We start from the raw sequence: 22,979 nt of genomic DNA, 5'->3' as shown, positions 1-22,979 counted from the left end.
GTTTTTATGTAAGTCTAGCCATTATCCTGGGACAAACTGGTCTGGAGGCTACTTCCTGTTGAAACTCCTGTAGGAGGTTGTGTGCCAGCCCAAAGCCCACCACTGGGACACCCTGCTCCTTCTGCCAGGAGCTCAGCCTCAGGGTGAGTCAGAACTGTGGGGCTGTTTGCAAGCTGAAGCAGAAGGCATGCACAGAGAACCAGCCACGGGGTGTACTTTTTGAGCAGGGCTTGGCCCTTTGAGTCTAAGACCATAAAGTCCAGCCAGAAGCATGCTCCAAGGTCCTGTGGTCTGAGGCCATGGGAGAGGCAGGTGCAGCCTGAGAGCCTACATCTAGGCCTGCCCTGGGTTCCTGTAGGATGTAGGCCTATCCCTGTGCTCACCTGTACTTGGGGCTTACTGAATTACTCTAGGGAAATGAGGCCCACATTAATGAGTGAAATATGGGTATATGAAATAGAAAACAAGCCCACAGAAGTGGACGTAGCTCTCTGGGTGATGCAGGCTGCAGCAAAAGCCTATGGCTTTACCGTATGTTATATTAAAACAAGTTTGGAAAGTGCTGATTTAACTATTCTAGGCAGCCTAGATATCGAAGGCTCTGGCTGCTTTTAATGCTTTCATATTAAAAACTGTTCCTTATTCTCTGTTCCAGATCCCTCCCTGTCTCTGGAGCCCTGGCATGGATCCCCCTTGAAATCAGGTTGACAACATCAGCTTCCTGCCTGATCTTGAGTCTCTTAAAAACCATTTTCTTCACGCGGCTATGAAACAAGAATGTCCTTCTGGGACAGAAAATGGTGCTTTGCCTTCAGCACTCTGACCCCCATACCCCTTCTTACAGCTGCCCTAAGAAGCCTGGCTCCTCCATTTCAGAAACCCATGGGCTTTCTGGACACCGGTCAGAAAAGGTCCAGGTTCTCTGCCCGTGAGCTGCTTGGTTCTAACCCATCTGTCCAGCGTCATTTACCAAACTCCCCCTTCTTGCACCAGCCCCACTCTACATCTCAATACACTCTTTCCTTCAGCCTCATGATGCACCTTCCAGACTCTACTCAAGGGTCCCTACTCTGCGAAGACTTGCTCTATTTCACCAGTTGTTTGCTTCCTGGTCCCCAAAGCCACTGACTTAGCAGCACTGAGCAAGTGCAGGAACCCACTTGTGTGCTCTCTGCATGGAAGCAAGCTCACGAAGACAGGAGTGGAGGCCTCATGCCACGTTGGCTGCCCAGGACCTGGTGTGTAGGAAATGTGCAAGAGACCTTTACAGATGGGAGCACATCAGCCTCAATGTATTTCCTACGGGTCACGTTTAAACTGAAGCATCTGCGTTTGCTCCCTGCTCTGTTCCCGGTCCTCAGCCCTCACGGCTTCCATCACACTAATTTCACTGGTTTACAGTTCTGAGGCAGCCAAGGGGTCTCTTTGTTCACATACGTTTCCTTGGGGCACCTGGGAGGCCCGGTCAGTTAAGCCTCGGACTTTGGCTCAGGTCACAATCTCACAGTCCGTGAGTTTGAGTCCCACGCCGGGCTCTGTGACAACAGCTGGGAGCCTGGAGCTGCTTCGGATTCTGTGTCCCCTCTCTCTCTGCCCCTCCCCCACTCATGCTCTGTCTCTCTCTCTTTCTCAAAAATGAATAAACATTAAAAAAAAAGCAAATACATTTCCTCTTTTGCTTCAAATCCCCTCACTATTTCTGGTCAACAAGTGTCCCTCCACAGCTCAGGAAAGACTAGTGAAGCAGGCAAAAAAAAAAAAAACCAAACCAAACCAACCAAATAATAGAAAACCACCAAATCCTGATCACTTGGAAAGTATCAGTTTGTCAGCATTCAGATCAGAACTGGGGAGGGGAGGAAAGTTCCTCCGAATGCAGCACAGGCAGGAGGGAGGGGTCGTGTGCTGCGAGGTCACTGCGGGACCTATGGAAGGAAGGTGACCCTGCCTGAGGCCTGTCAGATCCACCTCCTCCCACAGGGTCTCAGTGTGACATCTGTGGCACTGAAACACCAACCTCAAAATAAAACACTTCATCAAACTGCGGGTTGTTGGTCTTCTTTTTCACCTTCGTCTTCTTTGCCTCTGATCTGAACCAGGGAGGAAGGGTGAAGGTTAAAACCGATGCTGCTGATGCCAAATCTCTCGCCCATAACTTACTGCCTCTCTTGTCTTGTAAATATTTCTGCCTGGTTACCCTCCCAACACCCCCTAAGCACCTTGGCCGGACCCCTCCCTCCTCAGTCCCAAAACTCCACACACCTCCCCTCTCCCTCTCCCTCCTGATCTCACCCCTCCCCAACCTTCCCATGTCAGCACCTCCACCCTTATGGCATGTTGGCAGCCCATGCCTCTGCCTCCCAAGCAGGACTCCCATCCGGCCACAGCCTGCAGACGAGGAACCCTTACTGAGCCAAGAATACCCAGTGTGAAGAAGCTAAGGGCTTTCTTCACAAAGCAGTTTTAAGGCAACAAAAGAAAGAAAAGTAAGCCAGAACAATATATTCCACCACAGGGCCCATCCTGCACTTCCCAGAACAAGGAGGCCTCAGCATCATCGCACCGGAGTACAGCTCGCCAGAGAGGCCTAGACATGGTACTTGCCTGCACGGTCCTGCCAGGGCCACGGTGGCGTAGGGGTCACACTGCCCGTTCACGATGGGAAGGCCTTGGCACTCGAGGATGCTGCAGAGAGAGTGGGAATGTCAGGGGCGGGAGCCGGGGGCCTGCAGGCAGCTTCTCAGGGCTACCCTGAGGTCCGAGAGGACAGCAGCCTCAACAGCCCAGGGCTGAGCGTCCTGAGTTCTGGGTGGTGGTCCCGATGCCCGGAGCTCCCGTCTAGCGAAGAGTAGTGGGTGGTGGGTGCACCGATTATCAATCCAGAAACATCTGGGGGCAGGGGACAGTGGTGCCGCATTCAGGACACCCTCCTGGTGACTCCCATGAGTGACACCTTCCAGAGCTTTCCGCGACTCATGAGCTCGCCTCCCCAGCAACCCGACACAGTAGACACTACTGCGTGTCCTCGTTGTAGGTGGGGGACCTCCGTGCCACATGGGCTTCTCGGCAGCAGAAGCTGCCACGGTGTCAGGGTCTCCTCACACCTGATCCCACCTGCAGGCCCTGGTTCCTGGTTCTCTTTGCATTCTGGAACACGGCCAGCCACACTAGTTCTGAGCACCTTTTCCATGAATTCTGTCCTATCACCCTGGGTGTGCTTCCCTGGACTGTCCCTTCTCCGGGCTGTGGGGCATGCCGTCCTGCTCCTGGCATGCAGGCTGGAGCACGTGCTGGATGTTAGGCTCTCAGGCTGCTGGAGTCCAGATGCGCTGTGTTCCGGAGAACAAGGCTGCTGGGCCTCCTGCTGCTTGGCAGTTAGCGATCTCCTGCTGCACACTGATTATGGCCATTCTTGTTTGAGGCTTTGTCGGGATAGGCACCAGGACAGGCTGGCCCCACCAGCAGGCTCTGTGCAGAGTGCCGAGTGGGAACAAGGATCTCCACTGGCGGAGAATCAGTGCTTCCCAGGGCCGCAAGAGCCCCTTGGATCCACAGACCCCACGCTCTGCCCGACCCCGTGGCGCTCGCCCTATGGGTTCACACAGGCCTGTTGAGCGCTGTGGGGCCCCTCCTCTCCAGAAACACCCATAGCGGCTCAGGCCCCCAGCTGCAGTCTGTCTCCCCACCTGCCTCCAGGCTCCACTTGGGACTCCCCCTGCCCCTCGCCACCCACACGGCTCCAGGACAAAACCAGGACCACTGTGGCCTCCCTGTCTGCTTCCCTTACTTGGGGTCAGAGAGCTGAACTGCCGACTGCCCGCCATCCAGAATGTTCCACCCTTACGGCATCTGGCTCTTTAGTTGACTGTGGTGGGGGAGGGTCCAGTTCGCAGCAGGAGTCCTGCTGCCATGGAGGGGCATCACTTTCACCGTCTCCCCTGCGACATCTCAGGGCTCGTTTCTCTTTGGTGCCGGAAAGCCGGAAACCAACCTGCTTCTCATTCCTTCCTACGTTGAGCAATCTGAGCTGCCCCTCTCAGGAATGCTTTAGCCTCTAACACTTAATAGAGTATTTCTTTCTGGGTGAGAAGTTTCATTTCCTTCGTTTCTCCTTCATAGTACTTGTGCGCCCGGAGCGTGTGCCACGCCTCTCCTGGCCAGGGCACTTTTGTACACAGTTCTTCTTTCTTCCCACTTCCCACCGCGTATCTCGTGGAGCCCGTTGGGTGGGCGGAGCCTCACAGACTGCCCTGTTACTCCGATCAGCTGTACCTGGTCTTTCAGCTCTCTCTTTTACCTACTTTATGGACCATTCCAGGGTTCCCTCTCAGATTACTGACTTGGTCTCTGGTTTCCCTCCTCCCTTCACTGACTGATCATTCCAGAAACATATATTTGCCCATCGACTCATCACACATCAAATATTTGCTGAGCTCTTCTCCACTCAGGCCCATCTCCCCGAATGGGCGAGCAGCTGTGAGGAAGTCAGAGGTTCACATCTGAAGCTTGGGTCTGCTCAGCCGGCTCGGCAGCAAATACAAGACGATAAACATGTGACATGCAACTGTCACGTGTGATCATGCAAGGGAAGAAATAAACTGGAGACAAGGGCAGAGAAGTACAAGTCGGGGTCAACCTCTCGGGTGGTTGGAGGTCTCAGAGAGCAGGTGGCCTTGGGTCACGGGAAGAAGGACCAGGATCGCCTGTCAGAAGCCAGGAGGCCCCCAGGGAGCAGCACTGTGAGACGCTGGGGAGGCAGCTTGCTCAGGATGTGTGCGGGGAGGCCCGAGCTCTCTCCCTGAGCAAACAACTCGTTTAATGCAAACACGTTTTTATTACGTTCATTTGTTACCAAGAAGGTTTACAAGGCAAGTATGCCCGCAGTTTGCAGCCTCAGAGATAATGGGTTTTCATGGCCATGGACTAGATGGCATCGCTAAGCATCAAACTGAAAGCAAGTTTTCTCACATCTACATCCTAGGGAAGCGCCACCAGATGTGGGCAGCGGCCACCCTAGAGCAGTGAACCTTGCTGTCTTTCCTTCTCCAAGAGACCAGTCTGAGAAACACTCTATTCTCTAACTCAAAACGAGGGTTGGATGCTGACTGCAGTCACACAAAGACACCTCGGAGGAAAGAATCAACACCCTCCCATCCGGCATGCCACAAGTGGGAACCACAATAAGGACGCCAGCCTCCCTGCGCTCGCCTGCAGACAGCTTCCTGCGGCTACAGCCCCGCACACAAGCTGGCAGGGGGCTCTTGCAGACCACCTGAGGCACACGAAGCCGAGGTTCATTTTACTTCACACACAGTCTGTGTCTCCAGGCCCATTCTCTTTGAAACAACTTCAACAAATGCTTCGGAAAGTTCTAGATAAATAACGGAAAGGGATGAAATATTTACTACCTTGGGTATTCCCAGGTCCTGGAAAGGCACTATGAAACATACAGTGACCCAAACAGTCAACTGAGCCAGAATCTAACACACCCCAAGTACAATATTTTGTGTGTATTTTAACATTTATAGGATTTTACCTTCAAACTGACCATTAATGCATGGTTATGCCTCTTAGCTGGAGTGACAGCCTGCAGCTTCAAACTCATTTCAATTTCTCCCTTCCCTCCATGTGGACACATGCTGGGGCCTCTGCTGCCCGCCCCACAAGGAGGAAATGCTGAACTGGGCAGTGTGCAGGCACGAGAGAGCTGGAGACACGCTGGCCGTGCAGTGACAAGGTGTCACCGGGTCACCAGCCTGCCATCTGCTCAGCCCTCTGCCCTCACACTTCAGCTTGAAAGGCTTCCTGCCTCCAGAAAGAGCCACATATCAATAGCCTGTTGGCTACTTTTTTCTTTTTGTAATTTCCTAATAACAGAAAGCAAGATCTCTGCTAGATTTGAGGTGCTATTGGAATTCCCCACCAGGGCGCACCTGGGGGTGGGGCTGCCTGCGGCCTGTGCCCGCTCCCCTGGCCATCAGCCCTGCAGTCTGGCCACATGAGCAGGGCCCTGGCCGGTCAGCACGCGCTGCTGCCAGCAGGACTCTCGTCAGCTTGGGAGGCGCTGGAGCGTGAAGGCGGGAAAGTGCGGAACCCTTGCTTTCAGACAAAGCAGGTGACCACAGGACAGCAAGAGAAAGAATGCTCTGCAGGGACAAGAGAGGGAGGACTGTGGAAAGGGGCGAGCAGAGGTCTCGTGCAGCGCCAGCAGAGCCGAGTGCTAGTGCACATGTGTCTTCTCTCCCGCTCATCTTCTGGCACACATGGCCGCTGCACATTGCCCACACGCACCACTGTTCTAAAGGAAGCGGTGCATGGTCCACAGAAATGTCCACGAGCAATCGCCCCCGATGCACAACATCATGTCCACTGGCCCTGGCGTAGACCTCAGCGGTCTCACGGATACTTGCAGATCACACACATCGACTACTTAATTCACTGCACAAATGGCTTCAGAACTCTGCCTCCATGCTCAACAGGCCGGCTCACACCTGCCAGCTTTTCCAACACTTGTCTCCAGTGCAGTGACGTGCCAATGCCCTCACGTGTTGACATGCAGCCAGAATGCAGACCCCGGGAGGCCGGGAACAGCCCTCAGCCTGCAGCAGGGGTTCATGAAATATTTTTGAGTGAGTGATAAAAAGGTACATTAATCTTTGTTGGGGATGAAAATAAAGCATGAGATGAGGCCCTAGAGTCCAAGCCTGAGATCATGCACAGACATCTGTGTGACATGGGGATTGGCAGATGCCGCATCCACATACAGACGAGAACATGAAGGTGGTGGCTCACCAAACCATGTGGGCCTCGTCAGGCGTCCAGGCCAGCAGACTTGGACATACGAGTGAACAGGACAAAAAAGAGGGGTTACAATCAGGAAAAGCCACGTGTGGAAGGAACAGGGAGGTTTCCGTGAGCAAGTCCAGCAGGTGTTCCGTCCACATGACCACACGAAGCCTGGGTACTGACGGCACCACCCAGGCAGGTCAGGGAGAGGCGATAGGAAAGCCCACAGATAACACCCACTACCAGCAGGACGCAGGATAGGTGAGGGCCATGAGCCTTCAGCCTCCCGAAGCCTCCAGGGTGTACACGGGTAATGGACACCCTCAGGAAAGAACTGCAAGCACTCACGGGACAACCTGTGGTTTTGGAGGGGAGACAGCCTCACCTTGCTCTTCAGCCTGGCAGGGAGGTGCTCCCAGCAGAGAAGGGTGCTCCTGGCTGGCAGGGAAGGGTGCTCCCAGTGGGGAGGGGTGCTCCCAGCTCGCGGGAAGGGTGCTCTCGGCTGGCGGGGAAGCGTTCTCCCAGTGGGGAAGGGTGCTCTCAGCTAGCAGGGAAGGGTGCTCCCAGCTGGTGGGGAAGGGTGCTCCCAGATTGCAGGGAAGGGTTCTCCCAGTGGGGAAGGGTGCTCTCAGCTAGCAGGGAAGGGTGCTCCCAGCTGGGGGGGAAGGGTGCTCCCAGATTGCGGGGAAGGGTTCTCCCAGTGGGGAAGGGTGCTCTCGGCTAGCAGGGAAGGGTGCTCCCAGCTGGTGGGGAAGGGTGCTCCCAGATTGCGGGGAAGGGTTCTCCCAGTGGGGAAGAGTGCTCTTGGCTGGCGGGGAAGGGTGCTCCTAGCTGGTGGGGAAGAGTGCTCCCGGCTCCAGGGAAGGGTGCTCCCGGCTCGCAGGGAAGGTTCTCCCAGTGGAGAACAGTGCTCCCGGCTGGTGGGGAGGGGTGCTCCCGACGGGGAAGGGTGTGCCAGCAGCAAAGAGGGATACGCTGGAAGCAGGGAGAGAGAACTCAACCTGGCCAGAACACCCCCAGGCACCCCATGAAAGACGACCTAGGCCAGGTGAGAGGTGACGGGGGTGGGGAAGGACCTCACAGTGCTGGTCCTGCAGCCTCTGGGTGGGTGGACTGCCGGCCCCAGTAGGAATTACTGGCTGTGGTGTGCTGGGTGGTGGCCCCCAAAGAGATGTGACCTTATTTGGAAAAAGGTCTTTGCAGATGTAATCCAGCTAAGGATCTTGAGATGATGAGATTATCCTGGATTCAGGGTGGGCCCTAAACTCGATCACTAGTGTCCCTACAGGAGGGAAGCTTCACAGACACAGTGGAGAGGGTCACGTGAAGGGGGAGGAGAGAGGGAAGGGACTGCCTGCAGCCCGAGAAGCTGCAGAAGGGGTCGGGGGAAGGGACCGTCCCCTGGAGTGTCCAGATTGCGGATCTGGCTTCCAGAACTGGGATAGAATAAAGTTCTGTTGAGTTAAGCCACTTAAGATTGTGGTGTTTGGCCTCAGCAGCCCTAGGAAAGTAACACCCCTGCAGTAAGGGAATGACATGTGTCAGGAAGGCTGAGAACGCATCCCCATCACGTTCTAAAGAGGAAAGTGGGGATAAGTCACGGTGATGGTGCTGCCAGGCAGGAGGGAGGGCCTGGGGTGATTCTCAGGCAAAGAGAGAAGCATATTGGAATGAATCTGCTTCTGCCCAACTGACTTCAACGGCCCATCGTCCCAGCTCTTACTTTCTCCAGAGCCCAGAACACACTGTGAGGTTGGCCCAAGCCCTTGCCAACCTTTGAGATGCCAGGGCACAAGGGGAGAACGCACACAAATAACCGCGTGTGCTCCTGCACATATGCCGGCATAGATGCCCTTATTCCAATCTTACACAGGAGGTGATAGCAGAGAAAGTCAGAGTTTGCAGGCTGTTACATGGCCAGGGGAGATTCTGCTGTCTTTGGACACCAGGATTTGGGGTCCTGAGGCTTTTACACTTGATAGAGTGTCCATTGTCTCCTGTTCCATCCCAAATCAGGGCTGTTTGTGGAAAGTCCCAGGTGCACAGAACACACTTAGCTCTAAGGGAGAAAGTGATAAAATACAAAATGGCTGCAATGTCAGAGGAGACCTAGTGGCCATGATGCCCACGTTAAAAAAGAAAAAAGGATCACAAATCGATCATCCTAACTTCTACCCTAAGAAATAAGAAAAGCAAAAAACCCACAAAGGCAGAAAGAAGGAAATAGTAAAGACCATAGCAGAGATAATGAAGTAGAAAAATCAGTAAAACCAAAAGCGAGGCCTTTGTAAAGATCCACAAACTTGACAAATCTTTAGCTAGGCTGACTGAGAAAAAGAGAAGACTCATATTACTAAAATTATTAACGAAAGAGGGGACATTTCTAACGACCTTAGAGAAACAGAACCATTTTTAAAAAACATTACAGAGGAGCTAACCAAATGGGAAGGCAGTGTTTCAGGGGTTGGAAGGTTTAGTATTGCTAATTCCCCAAACTGACAGATTCAATACAATCACGATCAAAATGTCAGCTGCTATTTTTGTGGAAATTAACATGGTAACCCTAAAAATCACATGGAAATGAAAAGAGCTCAGGATAGCAAGTCACCAAAAAAAAAAAAAAAAAAAAAAAAAAAAAAGGACCAAGATGGAGACTCACGCTTCTTGATTTCAAAATGTACCACAAATCGAAAGTTGCCAAGACTGGGTGGTACCAGCATAGGGACAGGCATGCAGGTCAACGGGATAGGTTCTGAACTATTCTACTGAACTAATACGTTCATCCATTCATAGCCCAGTGGTTTTCAACAAAAATGCCAAGATAATTCACATGGAAAGAATGATGCCCAGACAACTGGATATTCAAAAGCAAAGGAATCAATGCTGGCACCTTTCTAACACCACATACAACAATTACTTCCAAACGTGGTGAGGACCTGAAGCTGAGAGCCCAAACCGTACAAATGTTAGATTGGATTAGGAAATGATTTCTTAGATCTGGACCTAAAACACAGGAAACGACAGATAACTTAGAGTTCATTGAGATTTAAAAGTCTTGTATCACAAAGAACATTACCAAGAAAGTAAAGGCAGACAGCAGAATGACAAAAAATGTTTTCAAGTTATATATTTGACAAAAGCCTAGCATCCAGAATATACGAAAAAATCTTACATCTTAACAATAAAACACTAATAACCCAACGAAAAAATCAGCAAAGGACTTGCACAGACATTTCTTCAGAGAAGAAACAGAGCTGGCCAACAAGGACGAGAAAGGATGGTCAGTGTCATTTAGGGAAATGTAAGTCAACGCCGCTTCACACCCATCAGGAGCCTGCAAAAACAAACATGGAGAATCACATGGGTTGGCAGGCATGCGGGGGGACTGGAGCAGTCGCACACAGCTGGCTGTGTAAATGCGGCGACCACTGTGACAAAACAGTCGGGCATTTCTTCAAAGAGTTAAGCATTGTTAAGATATAATGCACTGATTCTACTCCTAGGTTATGTACCCAAGATAAATGAGAACAAGTCTGTACAAACGCTTATACAAGAACGTTCCCAGCAGTATTCACAATCGCCTCAAAGTGGGAACAACCCAAATGTCTACGAATGGACGATAAGAAAATGCGGTGTACCCACACAATGAACATTACTCGGCCCTAACATAATTGAAGCCCTGATGCCTGCTACTGCATGAGTGAAACTTGCCGACATCATGCTCAGTGAGAGAAGACAGTCCCAGAGAACCACACGTTATGTGACTCCGTTTATGTGAGACATCCAGGATAAGCAAATCCATAGGCAGGAAGCAGGTCAGTGGTTGCCAAGGGCTGGAGAGTATGGGTTACAGCTGCTCCTGGGGATGGGATTTCTTTCTTGTGGTGATGAAATGTGCTGGAACTAGACAGTGGTTAGTGGTGACAGTTGCACAACCGAGTGTGCATTTTACAATGCTGAATTTTATGGTATGTAAAGGATATTTCTTAGCGAAAGAAAAATCTACAGTGCAAGGCAAAGTGAAGAAAGAAAAGTCACTGGTCCCTCAGACACCTTTGACTCATGTGATTGGAGGATATGTGCCCCTGTGGGACTCTGTGGCACCCCCAGCCTCTTTCTCCCTCATTGCACCCCTATGGGGGACCCTTGTGCCCTGGAACTCTGAACAAAGTGTACTAGCGTGTGGCAGTATGTGCCGATGGGTGTGCTGCTTTGTACATATACGTATAGGGTGTATATACGCCAGCATGTAGACGAGTGTGTGTGCTCATGTGTACTAGCAGGTGTACCAGTGTACGTGCTAGTGTGCGCTAATGAGCATGCTAGCGTGCGCCAGTGTATCCTAACATGTGTACTAGTGTGTGTTCGTGTGTGCTAGCAATGTCAGCGTGTGCTAGCATGTGTGCCGGTGTGGGAAGTCGTATAGGCTGGCATGTACCAGCATGTGTAGTAGATGCGCTGCTGCGCTAGTGTATGTAGAGTATACACTAGTACATCTATCAGTGTGTACTCACGTGTGCTAGCGTGTATGCTAGTGTGCATACTAGTGTACGCTAGGAAGAAGCAGGCAGGATCCCACCACAAAGATGCAGGAACCAGGCAAACCCCTGGTGCTCTAACCAAGGAGACTTCCAGAAGGCAGTGTCTGGGGAGCTCCCGCGGTTGGTTGCCAGGGACAACATGGATGGCAGGAACTCTGGGGGTGGGTGGGGACCGGTGGGGATGGCAGGGTGGGTAGTTGTGAAATATCGCTCCGTCTCCTACTCTGGGCACCATACCTGTCATCTGATCAGGCCCACTCTCCCCACCTCTCCCTGGACAGGACCACGGCTCTGTGCCCTCCCCAGAGAAACAGCTTACTTCCACCCTCCTTCACCTGGACATGAGGCTGGACAGGATGGCTGTCAGAACAGGAATCCTGGCCTATGTCTCCTATGTTCACCCTCCAGACTCAGTGCTCTGCCCAGCCTGGTCCATTCTGTCTCCCAACCTCTAAAGCGCACTTCTTATCCTACGTAAGGCTCTTTCTGAACAGCCTTAAGTTGTTTTGGAACACGGTGAGATAAGCCTACAAATAAACAAGGAAACAGGCAACTCTCTCTCCCTGCTACAGGGTCTGAGAGCACAGCAACTACTTCAAGAACAGGAGCACAGAAGCAGCGAAGGACAAAGCTCACGGTGTCCTCCCCATGTCCCATACCAAGTCCTGTGCACGTCCTACACACATTCCCATGCGTGTCCCCCTGCAGCCAGAAGTGACCAGATGACAGGTTCCAACGATGCTGTGGGAAGCAGGCCAGGGCTCCCCAGGGTGGCAGACGATGTAGGATCCTCCTCGAGCCCCCACCCCGGGCCCTATGCAGGGACACAGGGAGCACAATCCTAAAGTGGAACTCGCCCAATCTCACTGAAGCCCTTTCTGCCAGAGATGGTTAAGAGATGAATTCAGGAAACTGTCTTCTCCTAAGATGAAACATGCGGAAACGTCTGGTCTCTCTCCTGGTTTCTGTGAACCTTCACTCTTCACTTCCTCTTCCAAGACTCCTTTCCCACCGCCCTTCACTCAGGACATACCAGAGGCTCCAAACATGCCAGCCACAGACAGATGCGCCAAATGGCACTCTGACGCCCTCCCACGGGACCCCCAACTACTGCAGGTGTCGTCGGTAAAAACAAATGTGGGGCCCATGGGGCAAGCAGTGAGAGAACAGGGTCTTGGCCAGGGTGTGTGTGCCCCAAGGTCTCACTGGGGTAACAGGGCAAGGACCCTGCACACAATGTGAGCTTGTGCGTGTGTCCGGGCATCTCCCAAGAGTCCTCGGCCCCCTCCTCTATGGGATCCATGACCCTAAATGTCAAGAGCCTCACCTGCTTAGACACGTGCACAGACATTCACACTCACCAAGCATTGCAGGATAGATGGAGCCCTGGATTCGGAGTGCAAGATCTGAGTTCAGGCCCTAGCTCTGCCGACAGGCCTCAGACACACCTCTGCACTGTTTCCTCACCTGTATTGCCCTGGGTGAGACAGCACCCGCTTTGCCTAAATGTCCCCCTGAGTAAGTATGGCTATTCACAAAAGCCAAATTCGTTACCTCTAGCATTTGCTTTACTGAGGATTTCAAGAACAATGTGCCAGAACCTCTAAAAACACTGTCATTGTGGGGAATCACCGACTTTGGGATTTCTGACTCATTTGTTTGAAAAACAAGGACCCGTCCTGGGTCAGAGTTACTACTTCACGAAGACCAGGTGTCCATGTCTTACCGCGTGGCCAGCTTGTGGCAGACGACGCCCGTGTCGGTGATGACCTCACTCAGCCTCAGCTCCAGGTGGACCTTGCCCTGAAAGGCATAAGGACACAGGGTCACGAGGGGCTGGCCACGCGTAGGGGAGAGCTCCCCAGAGTCTCTGCTCATAAACGTGAAGCTGTGTCTGACCGCATGCAGCATCCACAGCGCTGCCCCCACCCTACTCAGATCCCAGGGCTCCAGATGAGGCACGGCTACCCCCGAGTTAAAGGGTCCAACCCAACAGGCACATTGCAATCCCAGCTTTAAGGACAGCAGACCGCTGTTTCAGAAGAAAGAAGTCAAAAGGCACAAGGAACAGGTGCCAGAGAAAGCAGCCTCCCCAACATGTTTGCTTGCTTTTATCTGCGTCCCTTCATACAACAGATGCCTGCGTCAGACACCTGCCCCATCGCCTCAGTACATGTGTATGTGTGTCTGTGTGTGTGTGGCCTGGACACCATGCCAGGGGAAATCAGTCCTGTGCCCCAGGCAGGAAGTTAATGCCCATGGATGCTTCTGAAGGACAGGGGAGCAGAGGTGGCTGGAATTTTGAGAGCAAGACCAGTGCTGTGTTTCTGCCTGCATCTACATCTCTGCCAATGTCAGCCCAGCTGGAGGACCCAACCAGGTTACCATCAGGGGTCAGGGGTTAGGAGAGGGAAGAGGAGAGGGGACTGCGAAGAAGAGAGGAGGCTGTTCCTAAGAAACATGCAACAGTAGCAGGTGTGATACACTGACATATTTCTAGGAGTACACACAATGTTAAAATTAACGCTCTTTTTAATTAGAAAAGTGGCTGAGCTGGATAATCTCCAGGGTCCCTTCTGACTGAAACTTCTAGACTCTGCAATTTGGGGAGGGCCCTCTGAAGGCTGCCTTGTGCTAGAAGAATCCAGGGCCCCAGACTGACAGACGGATGGATGGATGGACTGGAGGAAAGCAAAGGCAGGACTGCTCAGCAGCGCCCCCAGTGGCCTCCTGGGTTCTCCTGCAGCTGCGGAGACACCTGCACAGGGCCCTGCTTGCCCAGCGGCGTTGAGGCCAGCCTCCCGGGTCCTCTGGCTCACCCACGACACTGACACGGGAGACCTAACGTGCCCCTGATGTGCCCCAGGCGCTGCCCTTTCTGGCCCTTCCCTCACCTGCAGGACAAATGGTCTCAGGAAGGGGAAGTGATGGATGATGGGTCCAGAGCAGCATCACACCTGCGTGACCCTGGGCAACATCTGGTGTCCAGGGCACTGACCCCGTATCTGCAGAGGCGCTGACGGGCTCCGGCCACACACATAACTCCAGGAATACCTCCTGAGCACCGCGCTTCCCAAGGGGTCAACGGGCCCTTCCCAAAGCCCTGGGAGCTTCTGGCCCAGAGCGCCCCTCCCATGACAAGCGTGCACACAGCAGGCTCCAGGACGCACACCACCCCATCCACCCAGCCTGGGGTGGGGGGGGGCCTCGGTGCCGCCGGCTCTGCAGGTGCGGCAAACACACGTCCACGCTGCCAGCAGTGACCCTGGTGGGCCGCATCCTGCAGCTCCCTTGCGCGGAGCCGGGTCAGGCTCCGGGCTCCCCGCCGGCGCCCTGAGGCAGGCGCTGCCATCTGCCAAGGTGAGAGTGGGAGGCGCAGGCCACCCACTCCCCCTCGTCGCCCACGCCCCTTCATCGCGCATGTCCCCCTACCCCGCTCCCCTCGTCGCACACATCACCCATGCCCCCTCGCCCCGCACGCCGCCCACGCCCCCCTCGCCACCCTTCAAACCCGACCACTCGGCAAATGCTTCACCTGAGGGAGCAGAGGAAGGACGTACCCCTAACAGGCTGCTCCCGGTTGACGCCCGCAACCTGCATTCCCAGCCGCGAAACAAAGTCCCCACGGCCGTTCGGAGATCACGTCACTACTTCTGAGAGGCTTCTGACAAGTGGGGACGTGTCCGGGCTGAGACAACCCCACCAACGACGACCGACAGCCCCATTTCTGGTTTGTCCCAGAAGAGGACCCGCACATCACACGGCAGGCCCCGCTGCTCCGCTGCTGAGCTTCCTCTCCAGGGGGTGCACCTCCGCACCGAGGGGGGCAGACGCTGAGAGGAACACCTTCCCGGCCAGGGGGCAGATTTTGAGGGGAGCACCTCCCCAGCAAGGGGGCAGATGCTGAGGGGAAGCACCTTCCCACTGAGAGGGTAGATGTTGTTGGCTAATGCATGCTGCCACCATATTCAGGAGACTAGGGAGAGGACGGGTCGAAGTTACACAAAACAGTACAGACTCAGAACATCACTGAAAGGACTCCTCCCCCCTCCTCCCAAAGTTAAGGCAATAAATCTGCAGTTCAGAAGTTCACATCCGAAGCCAGACACAGGTTAAGGGCGTGCCCTGTGCCCTGTGGGTGACACACCACCGCCCTCACAAACAACCCGGCCACAAACACCTACAGGCAGGGGCACGGGGGCGCCACACCCTCCACCCCCCCGGACAGACAGGAAGTGTGGGTTCTCCAGCTCGCCTCTGCACAGCATTTGACACCCGCTAAACGCCACCCCGCCCTCGAAGAATCTGACCCTGGGCTTGTTTTGATCTCAGCAGAGGCTCCCCCCTTAGAGGCCTAGTCACAGGCCCCACGTGCTGAGCTGAGGGCAGGAGGTGGGGCCCGGCTGGGCAGGCCCCCTGAGGACTCCGCCCAAGGGCCCTGCATCTGTGAGGAGAAAAGCCTTGGAGCAGCGCGTTACAAAATGCTGACTGCATAGCTTTTCCCATTTTTATTCAATGTGAATGGTGATAGTAAGAAGTTTAAAAAGCAACTGGGAGATGAACACCCGGACCTGCGGGCCGGCCGCTGCCCATAAACACCCTGTCCCGCTGCAGAGAGGGACCCATCCACATCAGGACCCACCAGCGCGGCCAGTCCCGGGCCATAAATCACACAATGTCTGCTCTTGGATCGGAACTTGAAATACAAATCACTATCAGAAAGACAGCTTAAAATCCCCAAATATTTGAAGATTGAACAGCATACTTCCAAATAACAGACCAAAGAAAAAGTCTCAAGAGCAACTGAGAGATATTTGATTTTATTTCTTTTCATAAGTGAAAATGAAAATAAAACTTATCACAATGTGTGGGATACAGTGAAAGCAGTGCTTGCTGAGAAATTTATAGCAGTGACCGCACACATTCAAGACAAAAGATCTAACCTCAATAATCTAAGGAAACTGGAAAGAGAAGAGCAAGAGCAGAAATCAACAAAACTGAAAACAGAAAATCAATAGAAAAAATCAACAAAACCAAAAGCTGTTTTTGTTTGTTTTTTAACGATCAATAAAACTGATTAAACCTCTAGCTAGGCTAAGAAAATAGAAAACACAAATTACTAATAACAGAATGAAAAAGGGGCCATCACTGGTGCCGCCGCGAAGCCATCCTGTGGGTTCTGAACCGGTGGCTCCGGGGGCACCTTTGTCACACCAGTGGAACTCAGGACAAAGAATGACCCTCTGTGAATGGAGGATAAGAATCTCTCGTATTGTTATACTCTAGCTCCTGGAGGCAGCTAATGCGCCACAGGAATACTAATAATAGAGGCCTAGTGGGGCAAGGACATGGGAGTCCCTTCTACTTTCTGGTCAGTTTTCTGCGAACATAAAATTGAAAAAGTTTATCACCTAAGAAAGAAAATCACAGCAGTTCCCACACATTTTTTCTCAGGAAAGCATCAGATCCCTGGCCTGGAGAGAGGGCCTCGACCACGGGCTGCGATGACAGCAGCAGACTGCACCCTCCCGGTCAAGCCCCGGTCCGCACGCCTGGAGGCCGGGGCTGGAGTCAGCGCACAGGAGGGCCCCTGGTCACCAAGCACTCGGACCTTGGTGGCGCTGAGAGCAGGCAGGACTCCCGTGAACACAGAAGCCAAGGACCAGTCAGAAACGGCACGTGGAGGCCAGCCCTTGCCTCCCTCACTTCCCCAAACCCACAGGAAGATTCAGAGCTGGGCCCTCAATGCAGACAGCTGCTGGCTCTTGGCAAGTCCTTCAAGCAGGGTTGTCTGACACATAGGATAGACGAAATTCCTGGGGTTTCCAGCCACGCTAAAGGTGCTGGAAGACGGCCAGGGTTTGCTGTCAGAGTTTTCTGGATGCACACTTCAACGGCAAGTCTGCTGAGACCACAGAGCACGTGGCAGAGCTCAGTGGCAGCCGGGTGTCCTCGGAGGAGCTGGGGAAGGGTCCCTGGGCCCGCTCAGGTGATGGGTGGGGACCGACTCCCTCCCCTTGCAATACGGAGAAGCACCTGTCCCTGCCAACCGCGTGGTTCTGATCCTCTCACCCAGGGTCAGGGAAAGAACAGAGCAACTAATTCTTGTGAATAAAGTGATTTTCCAGAGACTTTAACAAACATCAGTTCCAGAAGGAATCAAGAAATTTTTAATTGCCTTTCCCACCATTACTTTGATTCCTTGATCTCTTGTTGGCCCCAGTTTTCTGGCACTTTCTTTCTGACGCACGCCTTTACATATGAATTGCAGAACCGATGGATTCAAGAAACCATATACCATCCTCTGCCTTCTAAAAATTGTAAATGAGACATTTCAGGATGAAGCAGCTGTAGGCAAAAGATTGTGCTGCACTTTTACGGGCCAGTTTGAATGTAGGGACCACTGCTCCCTCCGCAGTTATGACCGCTTCCTAGGCAGGTACTCTGAGATTGAAGTACCCTAAATAAAACCCTCAGCACAGGGCCTAGACCTTGGCGGGCACTCAATACACACAGTCCTTCCTCTGTCTCCCCAGTACCAGCAATACCCATTTGCTGCTCGTAACGCTGATCCCTAGGAAGCTGGCCCAGCTACAGGCACACCCCATCTGGAGGGCGTAAGGGTCGGGCTCAGGAGGACAAGGTCCTGGTCCACAGGCACATGAAAGGCACCAGTTATGAAACAGTCTGGATGCTCCACACAGCACAGTACAATCAACACACACACCGCATTTATAAGGTTTGTGGTGACGGAGTGGTTCTGGACCCTGATTGTGGTGGTGGTTGCACAGACCTCCACACATGATGAAATGCACGGGATACACATGTGATTTGCACTTGCACGCACACACTGTATGTGTGCAGACATGTAAAAGTGGTGGGATCTGAGGTCTGTGCACTGCAGAATGTCCGTGTCCTGGCTGTGGCCAGTTACGCAGGATGTTGCCATGAGGAAAACGGCATGAAGGAACACAGGCCTTTCTTCACTTGGTTTTGTCTTTAAGGATAAATAGGAGAGCACACAGTTTGCTAATCATCATTGCCTGTGTACTATTTTCTGGGACTGTCTATGAATCTGTAAGCATTTCAAAATTAAAAGTTAAGTTTAAAAACAAGGGGAGAAAAAAGAAAAGCTACACTTGACAATGAAGTCAGACTTAAACCAGGGCTGGCCCAGTGTGAAGAACGCAGTGAAGACACATCGTGGCCGGCTGCTGGCAGAGGAGTCCTCGTCACCGCCACAGCCTGTTCCACTGCTGAACAAAAGTCATGGGGAAACCGCCAAATCAAAAGGCAGGAATGGCACGTGGCCCTGTAGCCTTCCGTCTGCAGACGGGGTTTCTGGGCAGCCCGTGTGCTCCTGGTGTTAATTAGCTCATTGTCACTGCTACAGCTGCTCTTGGAATCTGGACACACACGGGGATTCTGCAGTAGCTGTGTGTCTACTGATTTCTGCGGCACGTGTGGGCCCCTTGGCCAGAATTCAGTGTAAGCCACTGAGACGACATCTTTCTTGGGCTCAGCTCCTCAACCCTTCCCTCCCCCTGCCTCTTTCTCCAAGTCTGTGGATTGATCGCAGGGGCCACCAGGGGCCCCACAGCACATGGAAACTGGACGCTCTGCCTTCACCCTCACAGCTCAACCAAGGCTGAGGGTCTACAAGGAAGTGTGGGGACAAGCAGCCAGCCAGGCCCCCAAATGCCGGGCCAGGTGCCTGTGGGTGGGATGTGCCAGGCAGAGCGGGGTGCTCAGCAGCTACCTACTTTGGGGATTCTGTCCGAGGCACCACCTTGCCGCACATCAGGTCCCATCCAGTATTCACAGAACCCCATTTTACATATGAGGAAACGAGGCTTGCTGGGGGCCCCGCCAACGTATTTCACTGGTGGATGGGGGCACTGGGCTTGGAGCCAGGCCTGCCTATGCCAGACCCTGTGCTGGCTCCCATACCCTGGCCAAGCCCTGGCGACTCCCAGGACCGCTGACGACAGTGCTCCCATGTCCTGGTGTCACAGCGGTGCGCTATCCTTCCGCTTGTGGATTGCAGATACCAGCGCGGGCTTAGGAGCTCAGCTGGAAGCCACACAAGCAAGGTAGAGGGAGAAGAGAGGCTGTGGGCCACCCTCCCAGCGTGTGTTGTCCCAGATGCTTGGTGTGGGCATGGGCAGTGCCCCATCACAGAGAAGGGAGGGTTGGGAACTGGAACCCCACAGCCTCCCCACACAAGGGCAGGGGGTCAGTCCCTGATGACACATGGCCGAGAAGAGCCCAGGGGACGCTTCAGATGACAGGAAACTCGGTGACTGGTCACTTCCCTTCTCTCCAAACCCTCCTTTGCTACATGTGGGAGCTGGAAATGCACGCGGGCCCTTCCAGCAACTGGGACCCGCAGTGCGAGGCTGTGCGTTCGCTCCTGCCCCAGCTTTGCTTTTGCTTGCCCATATTTTCTGTTCACCTTCAGTTCTGTGTAATTACTGTCCTTTCCAATTTTATGCTTCACACATGTCAAAGTGCGACAATAACCGAAAGAATGAACACAGTGAACAGGCCTAGGCGCATCGTGGATAAGAGGACGCACTTGCTAACCATCACTCCCTGTTAGGATCCCAGTCCTGCATCTGTCTCTGCAGCCACCCCGCAGCCCCTCCCACAGGCCCCACCAAGGCCTCACCTGCACTTCAGAGTCTGCATCCACGTGCTGCAGCTGGAACCACGTGTCCCTGTTGTGGTACTTGGGCAGGTCCTCCTTCTGGATGGCCACCTTCCCTACAACACACACGCAGAAGAAAAGCAGTCACACGAAGGGACAAACCCCCGAAACAACAAGCGGGGCTCTCCACCACCACCACCAGGCTTCGCAGAGGCATCGTCCAGAACAGGTAACTGGGTAAACCAATAACACCATGCTGTCTTCCTTCCAGCGGGTCAGTACGTGCCACATCTCCTCCGGAAAGCCTCACATGGGACCTGGCTGGGGCTACCCATTCTGCTCCTTGATTCGAGGTTTTAGGAGAAGAAAAGACTGCCCATCTGTCTGGTCCCAGGGAGCTCAGAACAGGCTGCCTCAGAATAGGCCGCTCTGAGCTGGAGGCAAGTGAGTGCCAGCAGGTGCAGGAAGAAGCCTTCCCAGAGCTCCCTTGGCTGCCCGCCCCCTGCAGCCCAGGAAATGTCTGAGGAGCAGAGGCTGCCATGGACCCTCACTCAGGAGGTGTTATGGTGAGGAGGTCAGAGGGGTGCCCCCAGGATGGTCCTGCACAAACAGCCCTAACTCCACTAACCCCCATGTGCTCGCCTCCCAGTCTGCCACCCTTGGAGGCCCAAACTCTTTCCCCCTCGTCTGGTCGCTGCTCTGGACACAGACTGTCCAGCCTGCTCTTGGAGCAAGCCGTCACTGAGGTGTCCCCTGCGTGACATATGCCACAGGTGTTAACTCTCTTGTTAATCTCTCTGTGAGTCCAGTGTCACAGGGAGAACCTCGGTGGGCAGAGAGAAAGGTTTCCTCCAACCTGGGACTCCAGACCCCATGAGACTTACCCACTGGGCACAGAGGGGTACTTGGAAGGCAACACACGTGCCAAGAAGCCTGTCCAAGTGCCAGAGGGCTGGGCCCTCGGGACTTGGGACAACTGACTCCCACCATTGCTACCTTCAGCCCCCATGCACCCGTCCATTGGCCATTCATCATTTCGGCATATTTGTGTGGCTCCGTATTCCCAAAGAGAAGGTCACAGCACCTCGCACCTCCCAGCCGGAAAACAGCCCTGGGAAAGACCCTGGAATCATGCCACTGGGCTCACTGGCACGGCCAGCACCAGTGTCCCCCCGCCCCCTGAGGAGCAGATGCAGTGGCAATGCCACTGACCACCTGGACCCCACTGGTTCAGCTCTCACCTGGAGGACCCTGCACAGCCACAGACCTCACGACATATCAGAGCCACTGCTGGCAGTTGACAGGTGGCCACGGAAGGGAGAAGACAGATGGCGAGAGGCAGGTGCAGAGCCAGGGACATGCAGCACACAAAGGCGCCACAGAAATGCAACAGAAGCCCAACTTACAGGCCACACGGGATCCCCTCCAGCAGCATCATCATGGGGCAGGATGGCTCCCTCGGGACCCCCACTCCTTCTCCACCTCGGTCCTCCCTGCCCCCAGCACCTGGCCTGCTGGGTCTTGGGCCTCCGACCACCCCCCACCACCCCCACACACGGCCACCAGGCAGACTGGCGAGAAAACACTGTCCTTCCTCTCTGCAGCTCTTGCAGACCGATCCCTTTTCCTCGCCACGGGAATGTGATTCTGAGTCCATGGAATAAAGCCATGTGAAAACAATTCTTGGAATTGAATTGAGCAATATATTTCATTGAAAAAAAAAAAAAAACCTTCAGACTGTGATTAGTGCAGCTGGATGGGAGGGTTACGTGTGAGGTTTGAAATTTTAAGTAACTGCAATGTTTTTATGAGCTTTAGTCGGAACAGGGAAGAGCCGCGTCTTTAATGCTTACGTGAACCCTACAGCTTACACATCCAGGCTTACACAGAAGTATACTAATGCGTCCTTTTTAAACGCATATATTAGAGTTTCTAAGTGCCGTTTGGAGACAATACCTAACCTACAAACTATAATATCTACTTAAATGTGTCCCCATCTATCTGAGTGACAGCAAAAGGTCACTGAGCCACTCTGGGCCTCGCTGTCTCACAGTGGTGGTGCTGCCTGCCTTAACACAGTAAAAAGTCCAGGCTTATTTCCTCTCTGGGGTGCTACACCTGTGAGGGTCTGTTCAGAAGACAGCATATGCCAGGTGGCACAAGAGGGCAGGTGACACGGAGAACCTGGTACAGAGGGTGAGAGGACGTGGGGGAAGGTGGATACAGAAACCTGCAGGAAGGTTAAGCTGACTTAATGAGGGACAGACAGATGCTTCCTGAAATGAGCCGGCAGCAGGGATGCTGCTCGTATCACTCCAGTTCACCCCGGCGTCCTAGCTAGCGCACAGAGGCAAGAAAAAGAAGCAAGGGCACGTACCCTAGAAAGGAAGAAATGTTTGCAGAATCTATAGGAAAAGGTAGTAGAACAGGTGTGTTCAGCAAAACCACAGAATGCAAAGTAATACATAAAGATCAATTGTACTTGTGCATGCAAGCAATGAGAACAAAAAGTGAAATAAAGGGGCACCTGGGTGGCTCAGTTGGCTAAGTGTCTGACTCTTGATTTTGGCTCAGGTCATGATCTCAGGGCTGTGAGATCGAGGCCCACATGGGGCTCTGCACTAACAATGTGGAGTCTGCTTAATATTCTCTCTCCCTCTGCTCCTCCACTCACACACTCGTGCCCTCTTGGTCTCTATCTCTCTCAAAAAAGAATTGAAATTAAAAAAAAAAAAAAGTACCATTCACAAAATGATACTTTTATGGCTTGTGCCTCTGGTGTGCTACCTAAGAAATCTTTGTCTACTCCATCAAAACCATAAAATACATAAGGATAAATACACACACACACACACACACACGTGTGTGTGTGTGTGTATTTATACATATGACGCGTATACTGAAAACCTATCACAAACGCTGATGAGAGAGGTTAAGAGAAGACCAAGCATGTGCTCTATTAGAGGGTCCAAAGAGATGTTAAGATGTTAATTCTCCTCCAA

The 22,979-nt window shown here is 53.2% G+C and overlaps 1 protein-coding gene across 3 annotated transcripts in view; it reads right to left on the bottom strand.

Annotated features, from left to right (window-relative positions):
• The window catches only part of RASA3 (RAS p21 protein activator 3), a 120,885-nt gene that overhangs the window by 30,600 nt on the left and 67,306 nt on the right, over positions 1-22,979 (bottom strand). For 2 of the 3 annotated variants that reach the window (XM_058741646.1, XM_058741654.1), the window contains exons 4-7: positions 19,999-20,093; positions 13,054-13,130; positions 2,605-2,685; positions 2,018-2,090 (exon numbers count right to left, since the gene is read on the bottom strand). In XM_058741646.1, the coding sequence (XP_058597629.1) occupies positions 2,018-2,090; positions 2,605-2,685; positions 13,054-13,130; positions 19,999-20,093 (326 nt within the window). The remainder of the gene's footprint in view (positions 1-2,017; positions 2,091-2,604; positions 2,686-13,053; positions 13,131-19,998; positions 20,094-22,979) is intronic. The other variant, XM_058741662.1, reaches the window with a different exon arrangement.

Source organism: Neofelis nebulosa, chromosome 1 (genome assembly GCF_028018385.1).
Source record: "Neofelis nebulosa isolate mNeoNeb1 chromosome 1, mNeoNeb1.pri, whole genome shotgun sequence".
Taxonomy (NCBI): domain Eukaryota; kingdom Metazoa; phylum Chordata; class Mammalia; order Carnivora; family Felidae; genus Neofelis; species Neofelis nebulosa.
Note: the sequence above shows the minus strand (reverse complement) of the source record. Positions and strands in the feature narration are given on the sequence as shown.